Raw genomic sequence first — 19,768 nt, forward strand, 5'->3', positions numbered from 1 at the left:
TCCCATTACAAATCCACAATGCATTCACTCTTGGTTATTTCACAGTACTAAGTAACTGACAATACCAAAGCCACCTTCGCTTGTGTCAACAAAATTGTGTAACTGAGAAAATGTGACAATTCCAAAGTCTGTTGGTTTAAAACATCTGTTGACTTCAAAGCTTTCTAACATTTTAAGACTCAATCCAATTCATCCAATCTTGTGTGATGAAATCTGGTATAGCTTCATCCCAACTAAATTTTATTCTTGCCAATTCTGGCAGAATTTTCTTGGCTATTAATGCTACTGTTGCCAATATTCCCAAAGGATCATATATTGAACTTACGATTGAAAGAGTAGCTCTTCTTGTTAAAGGTCGTTCTTTTAAAATAATTTTTGAATTTGAAAACATCAGATTGAACATACCATTACACCCCTAGAATTCTTTCGACAGGTAGAATGTCACAATCCAAGTTAAGATGTTTTATCTCTTTTGCTCTTACTGTCTCCGGAATAACAGCCAACACATCTCAACTGTTGCTAATCCATTTCGTAAGGAAGAAACCTCCTTTATTACAGATTTCTTTTAACTTATGATAAAGATCTATTGCTTCTTTTTCTGAAGCAATGGAAGTAAGACAATGATCAACACAGAAATTATTTCTGATGATGCTTATAGCTTGAGAACTAAGTTGTTCTTCATTATCTTCAGCACATTTCCTGAGAGCAAAATTTGCACAACTTGAAGTTGCTCCAAATAAATGAACTGTCATTCTGTATTCAATCATATCTTTACTGTAATCGCCATGAGGCCACCATAACAATTGTAGAAAATCACGATGGTATTTTCACCTGATGAAACATCGCTTCAATATCTGCAGCAATTACAATAAGCTCTTTAATCTTATCAGAGCACCTATTAAAGTACTGTTTAAGTCTTGACCTTGTAAAAGTTGAGAATTCAATGAAACTCCTTGAAATGATGCTCCACAATCAAATACTATGTGTAATTTTTCCTTTTGTGGATGTATAACTCCACGATAAGGTAAATACCATTTTCTACCATCTTTGTTCCAAGATATCTTCTGATACCTTTTACACATAACCCTTGGTTATCGTATCTGACATGACATTGGTATATTCCAAATGAAAGAAAGAATTTCTCTTGAATTTTCTCTTCAAATTCAGCAATTATCTTATTGTCTTGCATACAAATTTCTCTTTTATTCAAAAGTAATGCTATACAGTAATGACCATCAACATATTTGAATTTGAAACTAAATCCAGAAACTGTTTGTCATCCTTCAAATGTTCTTGAATATCTTTGAGACTTTCAGAGCAATTAATTTTAAACTGTTGTTCCCACAGATCATTAAGTTTGACAACTGAAATTCTGTTGACATTTACATTCGACAACTCCTGATCATTATTCATTTTTCCTCCTAATAGTCTGTTAATTGTCATTCAAGCAACATTCTCACAACATAAGGCCCATCATTTTGACTTCTTACTAGAGGTTTGAGAGATTTTGGTACATCTAATCCAATTAACATCTCGATTTTGGCATCAATTTTGGGTAACCAAACGTCTTTTAGATGATCCCACTGTTTAATATCATCCTCATATGGAATATTCTCCTTATTCACAAGCATAGTCTTCTGAGTATATACACTTGGAAGATCGCAAAATTCATTGCTATTTAATCCAGAAATCTGTAAACTTGAAAATATATTGGTTTCAATGTTTCAGTGTTCCTTTCCTTGTTCATTGTCTTCAACATTGTCTTCAGCTTAAGTTTATTCATCAATTCAACAGTACAAAATGATACGGTACCTCCTGGATCAAGAAATACATAAGTCTTCAGTATGAAGCTTCCTTTTTGAGCTTAACCTGTACAGGAACTATTGAGAGAGCTTTATCACCGGCTCCAGAAAGACTGTTTGTCTGAACCAAAGCTGAAGCATACTTTATGACTGTCTCTTTAGTTTTGCATTCAAATTTTTTGACCTCCTTCTCACACTGCATATATCACAACTGAGTCACTTATTACAAGTTTTGCTGATGTATCCTTTACACAAGCAACCAAAACATATTAATTTCTTCTTTAAAAAGGTTAATTTCTCATCATACGACCTTTTCTCCAATTGTGAACATTTTTCTAAAGCGTGTTTATCTTTGCAATACAAACAACTTTCCTGAACAGTCTAATCTTCCTTTTCCATTGTTTCCTTGTTCTTTCTTGTGCTTGTATCTGACACATCAGTAACAAAGGTACTTCCCTTTGGTTTCTGTTGTGATGATGATTTAGACTTCTTTGCATCTTTCTGAACTATTGAAGTATCCTTCATGTTTCCAAATGCTGGTATGGTGTAAATTGTATAACATCCTCAAAAGTAGCGTCCCTTCTGGAAAACATCTTAAGCTCTGGAACTCTGGTTCTCCATAAGTCCTTCAGCTTGTAAGGAAATTTGTTAACAATAATTGACAAATTAGCAAGCAAATTGAGCTTTTGCAATATACCCTACTTCCCATTGTGTTACAGCATCCTCTCAGAAAAAGCATATATGCTTGTAAATCCTTCGTGTCCTCTGATTTTATTGCTGTCTAAGAACGAATCTTGTCGATGTGGGCCCTTGTGATTTTATGTTCGTTGCCATAATGATGATGCAATAATTCTTTTGCCCTTTTAAAGCCTTGGTCTGGATCCCTGTATTGGCAACTTTTGACGAACTTCTTCACCTGTCCTCCAGTCTCCTGTTCCAGGTAATACAGGCAATCTTTGGCGTTTTTAATATTACTTTCAATGTGATGTTCAAATGAATTTATGAACGTCAGATATTGTACTGGATATCCATTAAAAACTGGAATTTCCTTCTTGGTAACCCATATGAACTTTGTTGCTGTGCTAACATAGCTGAAATATCATTTTGTTTCGCTATGAGTGACAATATATTGTCTTGTCCACCATGGCTTGTGATTGGTTGCTTTGTGGTGAATGAAACTGGCTGAACTTGAACTGGTGCCATAAGTTTAGGACCTTGATATGTAAGGCATTGATGGGGGATCCTTGTCGCTGGTTCTTCAGCAACATGAAGAGACATCAATTGTTGAGGATGATCAACTCGCATGGTTGAACCTGGTTGAAATGCTCTCCTTTTGGGAAGATTCATAAATTGTGTGCTTGGAAGGAAATGAATGTCTTTCCCTCTTTCCACAGGGTTGGTTATTGCCATTTGAGCACTGTCAGTGCCACTTGTGGCTCCTTGCTGGAGTAGATTCAATTAATGTGGCCGTGGTATCCATTGACCTGCAGGAATATTTGGTGCTCGCCCTTTGGGTATTTCATTTTGAGTGATAGATCTTGCAGAAGCCTGAGATAATGCTTTTACTCTGGTCATGTTCATAGCATATTGCTCCTCAAGATCTAGTCTTTTCTCTCTTCAATAATTTTTTGTGCTTCACTAGCCATTTGTAACTTCAGTTACTGATTCTTCATTTCAGCTTCGAAAGTATGTCTTTTCTCCAACCACTCATGTTGTCCACAGATAATAGCTAAATCTGCACCTTAACCTGCATAGCTGATATGCTTGAAGCACGCATAGTTGTACTTGCTCTAGTTGCCTTTCAAGACTTTGAAGTTCTTCCAGTGCTCATAATCTTGGAAATACTATAATCAGGATTTACATATGAACATTCAGATACCACTGATTGAGTCTCTATCTTCAGCATTTCAACCAGTTTACCTATCTCGGCTGCACCATTTCATCAGATGCAAGGATCGACAATGAGATAGACAACAGACTCGCCAAGGCAAATAGCGCCTTTGGAAGACTACACAAAAGAGTCTGGAAAAACAACCAACTGAAAAACCTCACAAAGATAAGCGTATACAGAGCCGTTGTCATACCCACACTCCTGTTCGGCTCCGAATCATGGGTCCTCTACCGGCACCACCTACGGCTCCTAGAACGCTTCCACCAGCGTTGTCTCCGCTCCATCCTCAACATCCATTGGAGCGCTTACATCCCTAACGTCGAAGTACTCGAGATGACAGAGGTCGACAGCATCGAGTCCACGCTGCTGAAGATCCAGCTGCGCTGGATGGGTCACGTCTCCAGAATGGAGGACCATCGCCTTCCCAAGATCGTGTTATATGGCGAGCTCTCCACTGGCCACCGTGACAGAGGTGCACCAAAGAAAAGGTACAAGGACTGCCTAAAGAAATCTCTTGGTGCCTGCCACATTGACCACCGCCAGTGGGCTGATAACGCCTCAAACCGTGCATCTTGGCGCCTCACAGTTTGGCGGGCAGCAACCTCCTTTGAAGAAGACCGCAGAGCCCACCTCACTGACAAAAGGCAAAGGAGGAAAAACCCAACACCCAACCCCAACCAACCAATTTTCCCCTGCAACCGCTGCAATCGTGTCTGCCTGTCCCGCATCGGACTTGTCAGCCACAAACGAGCCTGCAGCTGACGTGGACTTTTTACCCCCTCCATAAATCTTCGTCCGCGAAGCCAAGCCAAAGAGAGAGAGTTGCCTTTCAAGACTTTGAAGTTCTTCCAGTGCTCATAATCTTGGAAATACTATAATCAGGATTTACATATGAACATTCAGATACCACTGATTGAGTCTCTATCTTCAGCATTTCGCTCGATACAGCACCAGTGGGAATTTGCAACATACTCATCTGTTTCAGTTCCACTAACCTTTAAGTCAGCGAATGAGGTCAGCAGCGAATGAGGTCAGCAGTGCCTTATCGTGGTCCTCTTCTTGATTGGTAGTTGAAACCGCTTCTTCTATAGTGGTTGACTCCAACCTCCTCCCAAGTGTTCTCAGTCCGCCTTGCTGGCTCAGCTCGCTATCAAACTGTTCTTTGAGAGGATCTGCTTGCTCGAGGTCTTTGGCCTGATGAGACGTCTTCTTATCCATCTTGGGCTCTTCAGACTGCAGCCTGTCATCTTGCAACTTCTTCTGTTCCTGGGAACTGTAAATAAATTTGAATCTTGCATGGTCCCTTTAAGAGGATTTCTCTCACTGAAGTCTCTGTGCTTATGCTAAGCAACTTTTCTTATCTCAACATTTTCTGTGCTTCCAGGCAACCTGACAGGTAGCAATGGCTTTGGTTCTATCTTATCTCATTTCCAAGGCCAAAGGTGTCTTTTAGACATCAACTGGTTTCAAATTGCACAATTCAAACAGACATAGCTGGTAGACATTTTCTCACAGACTGCTTCTCAATTTTAAATCTGGTTGTAAATTCTGTCAAACAAATTTCTATGATTCTTTCTTTTAAACAAAGTTCACAATTTTATCACTTTTATTTGAATAAGAATGTAGATGACACTTTCCAATTTCTCGTATTTTGCAATTTCAAAACATGTTATCTATATAGAAATGTAAGCGACGATATTCCAAATTACTATCTTATTGATCTAAAAAAAACCAAACGCGGTATTTGCAGCTGTTAATAGCTTTAATTTGTTGATGATGATTAAACATTTTGCATAACTTCACATCAAGATTTTCATAACTTGAGTAAATAAAACATACAGTATAATGGTAATGATATTCTTCATTAAGCAATTAAACCATAATTAAAATGATTAAAATTAAATAAGATAAAATAAGATGAATTCAAAGAAAAGTATTTCGATGCTTACGCCTCCTCCATGGTTCTTCGAAGATTGAAAGCAAGCTACCCGTACGCCTGGATATTATGACAGATGACATCATAGTTACTATGGTAACACTATAAACAACAACTTCTTAAAGGGATAGTCATAAAATTAACTAAGATCAAAAACACAAGATTTTAACCTTTACACATGTCCCTACCGTAGAAATTACTAGGCTTGCCCATAGCCTTCTATTTTTCTAAGCTCCATGTATGTATCCAAAAGTTCCTTTAAAGACCCTATCATATTTGCCTCCACCACTGTTGCCAGCAGCCCATTCCATGCACTCACCACTCTCTGCTTAAAAACACTTGACCCTGACATCTCCTCTGTACCTACTCCCCAGCACCTTAAACCTGTGTCCTCTTTTGGCAACCATTTCAACCCTTGGATAAAGCCTTGAATTACCAAACCAGAGTGTGATGCAATCAATCAGTGTGCTGTACAGAATGCATCTATAGAAATTTAATAGTGTTCTACAGCTTGACAAATCTCCTCAAACTTCTTAGAAAGTCAGTATGCTATCATTCCTTCTTCACGATTGCCTAGATGTGATGGTTCTAGGAGAGGTATTCTATTATATGGATTCCTAGAAACTTGAAGGTATTAAACCTTTACATTTCCTTTCTCTTGACATGGACGTGCTCCCTTGACCTCCACTTCATAAAATCTACAACAAGCTCTTTGGTCATGTTGACATTCCGAGCAAGACTGTTTTTCTGGCACCACCCAACCAGATTATTGATCTCCTTTTATGCTGACTCATCATTTTCCCTTATTCTTCCAACAACTATGCTGTCATCAATGAATGTAAAAATTGCATGGGATCCACATTTGGCTACAGTCATGAGTGCACTGGGAATAGAGCAGGGAACTAAGCACCCATCCTTGAGGTGCTCCTGTGTTAATGTTAGTGAGGAGTAAATGATGTTTCCAATCCCCATTGATTAGTACCCGGTGATGTCAAGGATCTAATTACAAAGGAACAGGGTCCCAGATCTCTGACTTTGAATGCAAGATTTCCTTGTTTGATGATGTTGAATGCTGACCTGTAGTTACTGACATGGGTGTCTTGTGGCCCAGGTGAGGTAATGCAGAGTTGTGGGCCAGTGAGACCTCCTGTGATGATAGGTGAGTTGAAGTGGGTCTAGGTTCTGCCTGAAATAGTTGTTCTGTTCCATAATTTACCTCTCATTGCGCTTCATTATGATAGCTGGTTGCACTTGGGTCTGATGTTGATTGAGGCAGATTAACTTGTTCTATGGCATTTAATCAATGTTTTCAGATTGAAAGATTGCAGCATGGCATCAAGCAGGGGGACTTGGGAGTCCTTTGCAAGAATCATAAAAGGTGAGTTTGCAGGTAATCAAGAAGGCAAATGGAATATAGGCCTTCATTGCCAGAGGGATTGAATTTTAGAGCAGGTTTCTGCTGCAACTGTACAGGGTACAGTAAGGCCACACTTGGAATACTGCATGCAGATCTGGTCTCCTTACTTCAGAAAAGATATACAGACCTTGCAGACAGAGAGTCACTGCAAGCTTTCTGACTGAACTAAGAGTTGATTGACCAAGGAGGCTGCAATGAATTCACCTGAGCGGAATTGTCAACGTTTATTGGAAAAATAAACAATGCTTGTGATGATTTACATGAAAGTAAATAATGACAGTCACGCTGTTGTACCATTGTAACTTATTTTTATTATATTTAATTTTAATCATTTTAATTTTGGTTTAATTGCTTAAAGAAAAATATCGTTACCATTATACTGTATGTTTTATTTACTCAAGTTTGGGATAAAGGTTTGGGATAAAGATAAAGGTTAATTAGAGGAGCATCTGTACAAATAAATTTTCCAAATGATGGGAATATGGGGTGTGGGGCAAAGGCAGGTAAATTGAGCTGAGTCCATGATCATCCATGATCTAATTAAATATCAGAGCATGCTTGACAGGGAAAATGGCCTCGTTCTGCTCCAATATCTTGTGCTTTTATGAAATAGATAGTGAGAAGACAAAACCTCTAGCCAGTTGGTTTGCACAGGTTTTAAGGACGTGGCCAGGTGCACGGTCTGGACAGATACTTTTTGAAGATTTGCCCTCCTGAAGGTTCTTTACACATGGACCTTAGAAATTGGAGCATAGATTCTCCAGGGGCCATGGGGGTTCTTCATTGTTTCCTATTTGAAGTGAACATGGAAGAATTTCTTCATTTGGAAGACATGTATTGCAGTTAATGATACTGCTTTGTTTTGCCTTTTTGGATATGATGGCATGTAAACCCTGCCACATCTATCAACCGTCTGTCTGAATCTCCAGTCTGGTCTGGGATTGCATTGAATTGGTAATGTGCTTCCGGAGGTTGTCCCTGGTTTTCTCTATTTTTCTGAATCTGCTGATCTGAAGACCACAGATCTGGTCTTCAACATTTTGTGGCTCTCTTAGTTTATTCATGGCTTCTGGTTCAGATATACCTGGAAAGTCTTAATCAAGAACCACATTGGCATATTAATTCAGATTTGTCAACTAACTCCAGATAGTCAAGAATCCACTCTTCTGCCTCCCAGAACTTCTCCATACAGTCTTCACAACTAATTCCATGCTCTTCAGTTTCTGATTGTATCCAGGAAGGAGAAGCACAGCTAAGTGGTTTGACTTCACAAAGTGTAAATGTGAAATGGAGAGAAGGGATTCTTGATAGTAGTCTAGCATTGGCCGAGAGTGCTCCATCCCCATGTTGCTGAAGATGCGGTGGTGATAGTTTAGAAGTACCAGTAATGTGACATCAGGATATGCTGTATAATAATTTTTTGATCATGGTGTTCAGTGCTGGCTGAACATCTGCTTGTGGAGGGGTGTAGACTGCAGTCAGGGATCACCACATCTGATTTCCAGGAAGAGTTTACAATAAAGGAGGGGCCTCAGCCTCTTCCTTTACCCAAGGATGCTGTCTAGTTCATGTGATAGAATAAACCTTCGAGCTGAAGGGCTGAGTGTGGTGAATTGGGGGTAAGCCATGTCTTTGTGAAACAGAGCACACTGCAAATCTTCATTTCCCAGACAGTTAATATGGCAAGCTGACTACAGAGTCCTCTTAAAGAGTACACATAGAACCATGCAAAGGATTGATTGTATGTTTCTTGGGCAATAAAGATCCACATTAGAAAGAATTCTATTTTTATAATCTAAAGTGATGGACTGATATTATAGGCAGCAGTTCAGGAATCCTTGTTCATTCAACCTGTTCATGGCTTTGTTTCTTACTTTCCCTTTTATTTCATATGACATCAAAAGTCATTTCACACCATGTCTAGAGCAAAGAGGAAAACATGCTTGGGGACCTTTGGGATAAAGGTTAATTCACTCTCACTCTGGTTTTATGGTTAATGAGACCTCTGTGGGAACCCAGTCTCTTCCACAGATGGGACAGGTGCTGGCTGATGTAACAGGCAGGTGGGTATTTTGTGAGGTTGTCACATCCTCCACCACTTTTATCGGGCCTCTGTGTGCTCCTGCTGTGGGTATTCCAGTTTCTTCTAAGATGCTTCTTCTTCACTTTGAGTAAATACAGGTCAGAAATTCCCAAGCGTTGGTGGGGATGTAGCATTCCTTCCAGCATGTTTTGAGTATATCCTGGAACCTTTTCCTCTTTTCATCTGAGATTTTTTTCTCATGATTGAACTGAGAATAGTGTGTCTGTTTCATGAGTCTTGAGTTGGGCATGCAAATGATATGTCTTGCCCTAGCCATCAGTACTGGAGTGCTAGCCTGGTGGGGGTGGGGTGGGGGTGGGTGGGCAATGATTCAGGTTCACTTGGAGAAATTTGTGGAGACTATGTACAATTCCCCGAATACTGATACTGTATTTTTATAAACGTATGTATTTTGGTTGACGTAAGCAATCAATATGAATGATGGAATTGGCAAGAAATTATGAAACTATAATTAGTCTTGCTGAAACATGACTCCGGAAATTTGTGTTTATTGACATTTTACTGCCATGTGAATCAAGCAATATCAAGAAATAGGGAAATTGGAAAAAAAATGATTGTTCACCTGAAAATTTGTATTTATTAAAACTTTTCTATGGATCTTTCTCAGACACAGTTCAGAACCAAAATGAAGGAGTAAGGACAGGCTTTTGAACTTGAGACATATAAATATCTTGTTTTCTTTAAGAATTTGTGGAAAATGTCAGGGTGAAAAGATTTGATCAAGCTTTTACTTCATCCAGAGAAATTCTGGATAGTTTTATTCATTCCTTACATGTCCAAGACATTATGTATATAGATTTGACTGAACATGATAAAATCGTATTTTTGTGAATGGGGAGAGGCATTTTATTTTCAAACTCCCATCTGCTTGTGTGAAATCAATATTGTTATGAACCCACACATTCAGTAAGAGATCATGATAAAATACTCTGGGTGTTTGAATTATTTTCAAATTTGCCTCAGAATAAAAGGATGTTCCTTTAAAAGAGATGAGGAGAAATTTCTTCAGCTGGAGGGTGGAATTTATTGCTACAAACAGATGCAGAGGCCAAGTCATTGGATATGTTTAAAGAGATTGATAGATTCTTGATGAATGTCTCAAAGGTTATGGTAAGAAGGCAGGAGAATAGGGGTGAGAGAGAAAAATGCATCTATCATGATTCAAATGGCAGAGTAGACTCGAGGGGCTGAATAGCCTAATTCTGCTTTTGTACTTGGAACTAATTAGAGGAACCTGATTTAAACTGAGGCAATTATACTTTTACAAAATTATACAGGTCTAACAAAGAAAGATTGATCTAAACTGTTATTGCTGTTTCTTCTTGCTCGCAAGGTGATTTACTCAGTACTTATAGCATTTTATATGTATATTTCTGTATTCTTAGGCCAAAAGTATTTTGGAGTTGTGTATATTTAGGGACTGTAGTGTGTGTGGCCCAGATAACCTTGTCAAAGGTGAGTTTGAACAAGAGTGGATTTTGTTTATGGATTTTTAAGAAAGCATGGTGGGATATGTCATTAAATTTTGCTTTCCATCTATACTGTGACCTCTGATACTTCTAAATGTTAGACAACTATTATTCATTTACTAAAGAAATTTTCTAAATTTTAATTATAGCCGGGTGGAACAGAACAAGACACAACATTGGCAAGAGAGGAGGAAGAAACTGATGAACCAGAAGAACTGCCAACAAAATTGCATGAACAATGGGAACATTTCGAGGTACAATTTTTGTTCTTTTTCAATCGACAAGTTTCATTAAACTACATCGTCAAATGCTGAGCATAGATTACGGATAACTTGTACAACAAGAATATTTAAAAAGCTGTTTATTTTGCAGAACGTGCAATATTGAACAGAAAAAATGTTTCACCTCTCTGAAATTCCTTGGTATAATCAAAGACCAATGTACAGAAAGAAAAATAGATTCATTCATTTTGTCAATGCTGTTTTAGCTAGTCTCATCAATATTTTCAAAGGTGCAGATTAATTAACAATTAATGTGTGTATGAGAAGGAAACTGTCTGACTTGATAGTTTTTTTTGTGGAAGTAATAAAATTTGCCAATAACAGCATTATTGGTGATGTTGTAAGGTAACTTTGAGGCAGAGTTGATGAGCATCTTAGTGCTATTGATTTGGCATTCATTGGGGTAAAATACCAGGTGTTTTGTGATATATGTCTATGAATAAGTGTTTCATGTGAGAAAAATAAAAACAGAAATGCTGGAGAAACTCAGTAGGCCTTGCAGTGTTCATAGGAAGTAAAGATATATTACTGACATTTTGGACCTGAGCCATTCCTCACAGTATAAGCAAAATGCAGACAGGGCTTATATTAAAAAGGCTGGTGAAAGGGAAGAATAATAGGAGAGATGTACATACTAGCAGTCAAAAGGTGTTAATTGGAAATGATAAGAGGACAGGGGCAAGAAAAAGTGAGAATTGATTAAGGGAGGGTGGTAGTGTTTGGTTCTGTGAATGGAGACAGGGAAAAGGGAAGAGCGACAGATGGTGTGCGCCAGAGGAAAGGAATCATGAGGAAAGATAAAAGGGCGGGGATGCAAACAGAAATGGAACAAGTTGATGTGAATGCCATCTGGTAGGAGGGTGGCAAGTTTGAATTCTCTAATTTGCATGAGACCATGGACAGGCATGTTGGCTAGTGAATGTGGCAGGGAATTGAAGTGAGTTGCCACTGGAAGATCAACGCTATTGCAGTGAATGGAGCTAAGGTACTCAATGAAGAGATCATCCAGTCTGGGTTTAGTCCCTCCGATGTGGTGGAGACCATATTAGGAGCACCGGATGCAGTCAATGACCCCTGAAATGTTGCTTCACTTGGAAATACTGTTTTGGGTCCTGAATGGTGGTGAGGGAGGAGCGGTGTTGGCGCAAATGGAGCACCTCCTGCGGTGACAGGTGTAGGTGCCAATGAGGTGTAGCAGGATTAAGAAGTTTACAGTTTATATCAATATTGGTCATGTCACTGATAGAGAGAGAGATCAAAAGTCAAGCGAGCAGAAGGATATAAATAGCATTCACTTTTGTATGTGGTAATGCTATTGTAGAGAGAATTCAGTGTAAGGGAATCCTCAACAACCAATAGGATACTGAAAACAAAAGATCATAGTATCGTGGTTTGCACAACACTGTTACAGCACCAGCGAATGGGACTGGCATTTGTACTTTCTCCCCATGTTTATGTGGGTTTTCCCTGGGAAGGTTCTGGTTTCATCCCACCATTTGAAATTTACTGGGCTTGTAGGTTAATTGGGCTCGTGTTCTGAAATAACCCATTACTGTGCTGGATGTCTAAAATTTTTAAAAAGTCAAGGACTTTGGTGTACATAATTGCAAGGCCATAAAGCTAACAGGACTGGTTGACCCCAAGGTTAAGAAAGCCCCCAATAAAATTTTTATTGACTGTGGAATAGAATACAAGAATTAGGTCCTCATTCTAGCAATTCTAACTTTTGCTTGGCTATTACTTGAGTTCTACTCCATTCTGCTGCTGGTTAAAACAATCAAGCTTTATTTGAGTGCAGCATTGTTGCACACTGAAGTGGCCTAGTTATCACAATGAAGGAAATATGTGATTGCATTGAATAGATTGCTTATTTGTAATTTCAGTTGGAAAGATTCAGTATGATGCAGTTGTGTTTTGGGAGACCAAAAATCATCAGGAGGAAATCTAATCAATAATCAGATAATGATTGAGAGATCTGGATTGAAAAATAGGTAGGGCTTCCATATTGCGGGAAGATCTATAACCATGAGGCATAGATTTAAGTTGTTTGGCATTTGGATTACCTTTTTCACTTGATAGGTGGCATGAATGATAGAAAAAGAAACACACAGTGCAACTAAAAAGTAGTGAAAGTAAAATTGACATGAAATCTTTCGAAACAACAATTTAATAGCAAGTAAAGGGATAAGTGAACAGATCTTTTTTTGGCTGGCATGAACAAGCTTAAAGTTATGAACACTTCTAAAGGTACTGAAAATTTCTACCGTTCAATGATACATAATGTAGCCTTACCTTGAATTATTTATGAATTATATTAAAGTCTGAACCATAAAAATGCTATAATTTGGCCCAATTTTCTGTTCTCACTCAGTTGAAAAAAAACAAAAAAGGCTTTAAATGCTTTATTTTGTGTTGTAAAGTAATCCACGGCCAAATGTGCCTTTTCTCAAATGAAAAACAGAAAATGTTAGAAATACTTGGCAGATCAGGGAGCTCACCTGTGAAAGTTGGATCATTGTTTAAATGCAGAGGCGTCATTGGTAATCTTAATTCTGTTTTCAACTAATAGTGAAGATTGTGATTGAGAGCAATTCAACCCAAGTTATTCTGATATTGTAAAAAAAAAATCAAATGGAAACTCCAGACAAGACTATGTCGGTCTTGAAATGTTAATAAAAGACTCTAACATGGCAAAGGAAACATATTGTGTATTTTATTCAAGTATTTTGCACGGAGAGTTACCATGGAAAACATTTTCATCTCATTCTTAAATGAAATAAATGTCATTGTCTGTGCATGTGTCCTTTGTTTATTATATTATTTTTTTTAAATTATTTAAAAAACATTTTTCACACTATGAACCATATTAACCAAAATACACACAAACATTTTCCTCTTGAGTATGCACAGTGTTATTTTCTCCCCTTTTTTCCCCCTCCCTTCCCTCCCTCCTTCCCACCCCCCTCCAAACCCATTAAACGTTAAACATATACAATACAATAAACCCATTAAACAATGTCATCACACAATAAAAATAAACAAGAAAATTGTGTCATCTACCTTTACACACTGGGTCAGTTCATTTCGTCTTCTCATTCAGTCATTTTAGGTGGTGGAGGTCCACAGTAGGACTTCTCTGTTGTGTTCCATGTACGGTTCCCAAATTTGTTCGAATACTGTGATGTTATTTTTTTTTCCAATGGAATACATTTATTAATTTCTATGTACCATTGCTGAACTCTCAGGCTCTCTTCTGATTTCCAGGTTGACATTATACATTTTTTCGCTGCAGCTAAGGCTATCTTAATAAATCTTTTTTGTGCTTCATCCAAATCGAGGGCAAGTTTTTTACTTCTTATATTACTTAGAAGAAAGATCTCTGGATTTTTTGGTATGTTGCTTTTTGTGATTTTATTTAATACCTGATTTAGATCTTCCCAAAAATTTTCCTCTTTCTCACATGCCTAAATTGCATGTGCTGTTGTTCCCGTTTCCTTCTTACAGCGAAAACATCTATCTGATGTTGGGTCCCATTTATTTAACTTTTGGGACGTGGTGTATAGCCTGTGTAATGCGTAACCTCGTGTTTATTATATTTCTCATAGTTCCGGAGCATAGCTTTTCCCATGTTTCATTCTTTATCTTTATGTTTAGATCTTGTTCCCACTTTTGTTTGGGTTTACAGCTTATTTCATCGTTCTCTTTCTCTTGCAGTTTGATGTACATCTTTGTTATAAATCTTTTAATTATCATTGTGTCTGTAATCACATATTTTTGACTAACTTTCACATTTCCAGCAAAAACTGAAAACACAATTCCCTTCCTTTAGAACAGAAATCATGTTTGAATTTAAAAAAAATTAGACAACTCTTTAGTTTATATTTTTAATCTCTACTGGATTCATGTTTTGTATTTTTAACATCATAGAAATAGGCCTTTGCACCACCACATCTGTATCACCATACATATTCATTCATCTCTTTTCATTCTTCCCATCAAGTTCCCCAGATTCTATAACTCCACTGCCCATTGGGGGCAATTGGAAAGGCAAATTTACCCATAAACCTGTGCATATCTTTAGAATGCGGAAGGAAATCGGAACATGTGTAGGAGACCCACCAGTTCACAGGGAGAACAAGCAAATTTGACAACAGCATTATTAAGATCAGATTTAAGCCTGTGTCTCTGGAGCTGAGAGGGAGCAACCCTACTGGCTTTCGTTTAAATGTATATTTTGAGCAAGGTTAGACTGCATAGCATTGGAATTAATGCTCAGAGGCATTTACTTAGGTGCTTTCACCCTGTGCAGCTCTGGTTATTAATTTGTCTCTGTGGCTTTGAGATAGGCAGCTAAAGACACTTTATTTAATTAATGTTTTGTAAAAAATTGTTGATGTTAATGAGATATTGGTGAATCTAGGTAAACTATTTTTAAGCAATTAGTCAAAATTTTAAGAACTGTATTCGAAATTTTTGTGAACATGAACCAGATATTGGACAAATCAGTAGCCAATATATGCAAGTTCAAACAAGGTTTAATGTAATTGATTACTGGGGCGTTGGTGTTATAAATGGACAAGTGGGCTGGAGATTTTCTACCCAATTTTAAGTCGTTTGTTGTCATCTGATTGTACAAGTACAACCTGACAAAACACTGTTCTCCAGTTCTTGGTGCAAAGCACGCAGACACACAACTTGACAAAACACACATACAGACAAATAATTTATACGCAGGACAAGTATTTCATTTTTTTAAATAAATGAATACCGCTTCACAAATATGAGATGGTTAGTGTCAGCAGTTTCTTTGGCCGTTCAAAATTCTCACTGCCCGTGAGTAAACTGTTTCTCAGCCTTGTGGCACTGGCTCTGATACATTTGTATCTCTTTCCCGATGGGAGCAATTGAAAGATGCTGTGTGCAAGGTGGAAAGTCCTTAATAATGTTGCTTGCCCTCTTCAGACAATGATCATGGTAGATCATATCGATGGTAGGGGAGGGAGACTCCAGTGATTCTCTCTACCACTCTTATGGCCCTGTGGATTGACCTCTGATCCATTTCTCTGCAGCAACTGTACCACACTGTGATGCAGCCAGCCAGGACCCTCTCAGTAGAGCTCCATTAGAAGGTTGACGTAATGGTGGCTGGTACCATTGCCCGCTTCAGTCTTCTCAGGAAGTGCAATCATTGTTGCGCCTTCCCGCCAAGTAAGGAGAAATGGAGAGTTACTTGTTAAATGAACTCCAAGGAACTTTGTGCTCTCTACAATAGAGTTGTTGAGTAGTTGAGGGGAATCATTCCTGGTCCTCCTGAAGTCCACGATCATCTCCTTCATCTTTTTCATGTTGAGACTCAGGCTGTTACTCTCACACCATTTCACAGGATTTTCTACCTCTTCTCTGTAGTGTGACTCATTATTGGTGATGAGGCCGACTACTGTTGTGTCATCTCTAAACTTGATCTGTTGGAGCTGGATCTGGCAATGAAGTTGTTGGTCAGTAGCATGAACATGAGTGGGCTGAGCCCTAAGGTGTGCCAGTGCTCAGCGTGATGGTGCTCAACGTTCAGCTACCGACCCCGACATTTGGAAGCCCAGAGTCCATTTACAGAAAGGAGTTTTGAGTCCCAGCGAGGATAGCTCCTCCACCAGGGAAATAAATTAAACACTAAGCTGAAGTCAATGAATGGCAGCATGGTGTATGAGGCGTCTTTCTTCAGGTCGGTCAGGAAGGAGTGAGGGGACCAGGCTATAGCATTGTCTGTGGACCGGTTTACTCTAAAGGCAGATTGAAATGGGTCCAGCATCTCTGGGAGGTGTGCTTTAATGCATTCCATCATTGGATGCTGAAAGAATTTCTTAATGGTGGAAGTCAGTGCCATAGGGTGGTAGTCATTGTGGCCTGTCATTGTCACTCTCTTGAGTATCAGGATGATGGTGGCTGTCTTTAGCCCTGTGGGAATGATGGACTGCTGCACTGAGGTGTTGAAGATGTCTATGAGGACTTCTATCAATTGTTCTGCATAGTCCTTTAGCACCCAACCAGGTATGTGTCTGGTCCCATCATCTTTGTGTGGGTTAACCTTGTATAAGGTTCTCCTCACCTTGGCTGTAGTAATGTAGAAGGCCTGTTCCTCAGGGGGATGGAGCTTTCTTTGGCATTATCCTGCTGTTCTTATTAAACAGTGCAAAAAAGCTGTTCAGTCTGTTTGGAAGGGAGGCGGCCTTGTTCTTAACTCATGAGATTGACTTGTGATCCGTTATAGTCTTAATCACTTACCACAAGTTTTCAAATGTGTCTCAGGATCTTCCCCATTTTTGCTCTGTAGATTCAACTGTCTGTTAAATCAGAAAACATGGTCAGGATCTTGCTGGATTTAGTTATCCAGCGAAGCTTGGGTCCTATTAGTATGATGACTCTATGTCCTATTCAGTTTAGAATTGAGCTATTTACCTACTCATTGTGCAAGGTAATACTGTGTAATTGTGATCTGAAAACTTGCACTTGAGGATTGAGAAAGAAACAAGTATGACCGAGGAAGAAATAACATGAATTAGATTGGTCACCTGCTAGAAAGAAAAGGATATGAACAAAACAAAAGGAAACAAAAAATTTTAAAACGTAAACTTTGATTGTATTTAAATCTCTTTAGAATTTACTTTAGGTGAAACACCTGAGGCTCTGATTGCTCGGTGATTTAGAGCACTAGTCATGTAAACCAGGGGTCGTGAGTTTGTTCCTCACTAGGGCCTCATTTCTGTAAGGGGCTCTGGACAAAGTGGCAACTTTGTCATCCTTACACTCGACAAAAATTAAAGAATCTCATGTATATTACATTCTAAATGTAGTATTATGTGACACAAATGGAACCTTTACCTTTAAATTGTTCAGTTTTTTAACCGAAGAGATTGATTGGTCTTGACAATTATTATATCTTCAAAGCATATTTGTGCTGCAAGTTCAATTATCAATTAACATGCAAATCCAACAAGTTCTTCAGGTAGCTTCAGGCAAAGCAAATACAGAGTAGGATAAATTTGGCTATATATTCTAGAAAGTGGTAATGTTCTGGATATTTGTTTTCTGCAATAATGATCTAATGATTATTTTTCAATTTTTTTTTCAACATGGATAAATTGTGATTTGTTTTTATTGTGTTAGTCAATATATAACATTTACTGAACAATTTTGCAGAACATGCATCTTATAGAACCGTTGTTCACTCATAGTGAAGAAGGATATTGTTCTACACAATTAAGTAAATTTTAACATTTAATGTTCAAAGCTTATAAATGAGCAAAAGTCAAATATACCTTGAATTACTCTTTCTTTCTTTTTAAATCTTTTTTTTATTGGTTTTTATAAGAAATACAGTACAATGAAGAAATTGGAATGAAACTGAAAATACAATATCACATATACCTAGAACGCTTCCACCAGCGTTGTCTCCGCTCCATCCTCAACATCCATTGGAGCGCTTTCATCCCTAACGTCGAAGTACTCGAGATGGCAGAGGTCGACAGCATCGAGTTCACGCTGCTGAATGGGTCACGTCTCCAGAATGGAGGACCATCGCCTTCCCAAGATTGTGTTATATGGCGAGCTCTCCACTGGCCACCGTGACAGAGGTGCACCAAAGAAAAGGTACAAGGACTGCCTAAAGAAATCTCTTGGTGCCTGCCACATTGACCACCGCCAGTGGGCTGATATCGCCTCAAACCGTGCATCTTGGCGCCTCACAGTTTGGCGGGCAGCAACCTCCTTTGAAGAAGACCGCAGAGCCCACCCCACTGACAAAAGACAAAGGAGGAAAAACCCAACAACCAACCCCAACCAACCAATTTTCCCCTGCAACCGCAGCAACCGTGTCTGCCTGTCCCGCATCGGACTTGTCAGCCACAAACGAGCCTGCAGCTGACGTGGACTTTTACCCCCTCCATAAATCTTCGTCCGCGAAGCCAAGCCAAAGAAGAAAGAAGAAATATATTAAGATAAAACTTCAAACAGTCTAAACCTCATCCCCCTCCACTGCAATGGGTGAAAATTTAAAAAAATCAAAAGTATTATATAAAACAAAACAGCTAATCTATTCTAATTTAAAAAAGCAAAAACTAACAAAAAACGGCTAAGCTGCTTATCCCGAGGGTTACATATATTTTGTAGTTTTTGGTTCGTACCGTAAATCAAAAAACAAAGGTAAGACTCTATCTCATCCGGAAGAGTAAATATATCTAATCACATTAGAAACATTGACATCATATGAAAATAAGACATAAAAGGTCACCATGCATCTTCACATTTCGCTGATTAATCAAATGCATGATATCTATATTTTGAGGGCTTAGATAATACAATATGAGAAAACCATTGAAACACTGTTGAAGGTCTAGAATCTTTCCATTTGAATAAGATGACTCTTCTAGCCAACAATGTAGGGAAGGCCACAACCCATTGAACAGGCACATAGAAACTCCCTATGCCTGGGTCAATAATCCAAAAAAGAGCAGTTATTGGATTGGGTTAAATTACACTATATTAGAAAGGAATTGTTGAAAATAAATTGATCATGTTCAATAGAAATTTCCAAACATTCCACAGCAATCCATGTGAGTAAGGGAGTTCGCAAACTTTGTTTATTTGACAATCAACAACAATAACACAGTCATTTTAAAAAAGAACATTAGCTAACCCAAGTATTGAATACAAAGCTGGGTCCTTTTACTTGCATATTTTCTGAACGTTAGAATGATAAGCCAGAAAAAATATTGATTCAATATCGACTGCCATCCAAGATTTGTGCCATTCATCTTTCTCTGTAACATTTAACATTAGTTATGCATAAATTAGTGGAGGGGATTCTGAGGGACA

The 19,768-nt window shown here is 38.4% G+C and overlaps 1 protein-coding gene across 4 annotated transcripts in view; it reads left to right on the forward strand.

Moving 5' to 3' along the window:
- The window catches only part of LOC138739254 (disks large homolog 2-like), a 784,112-nt gene that overhangs the window by 186,784 nt on the left and 577,560 nt on the right, over positions 1-19,768 (forward strand). For all 4 annotated transcript variants that reach the window (XM_069890958.1, XM_069890959.1, XM_069890960.1 and 1 more), the window contains exon 5: positions 10,769-10,873. In XM_069890958.1, coding sequence (XP_069747059.1) covers positions 10,769-10,873 — 105 coding nt within the window. The remainder of the gene's footprint in view (positions 1-10,768; positions 10,874-19,768) is intronic.

Source organism: Narcine bancroftii, chromosome 7, assembly GCF_036971445.1.
Source record: "Narcine bancroftii isolate sNarBan1 chromosome 7, sNarBan1.hap1, whole genome shotgun sequence".
Taxonomy (NCBI): Eukaryota; Metazoa; Chordata; class Chondrichthyes; order Torpediniformes; family Narcinidae; genus Narcine; species Narcine bancroftii.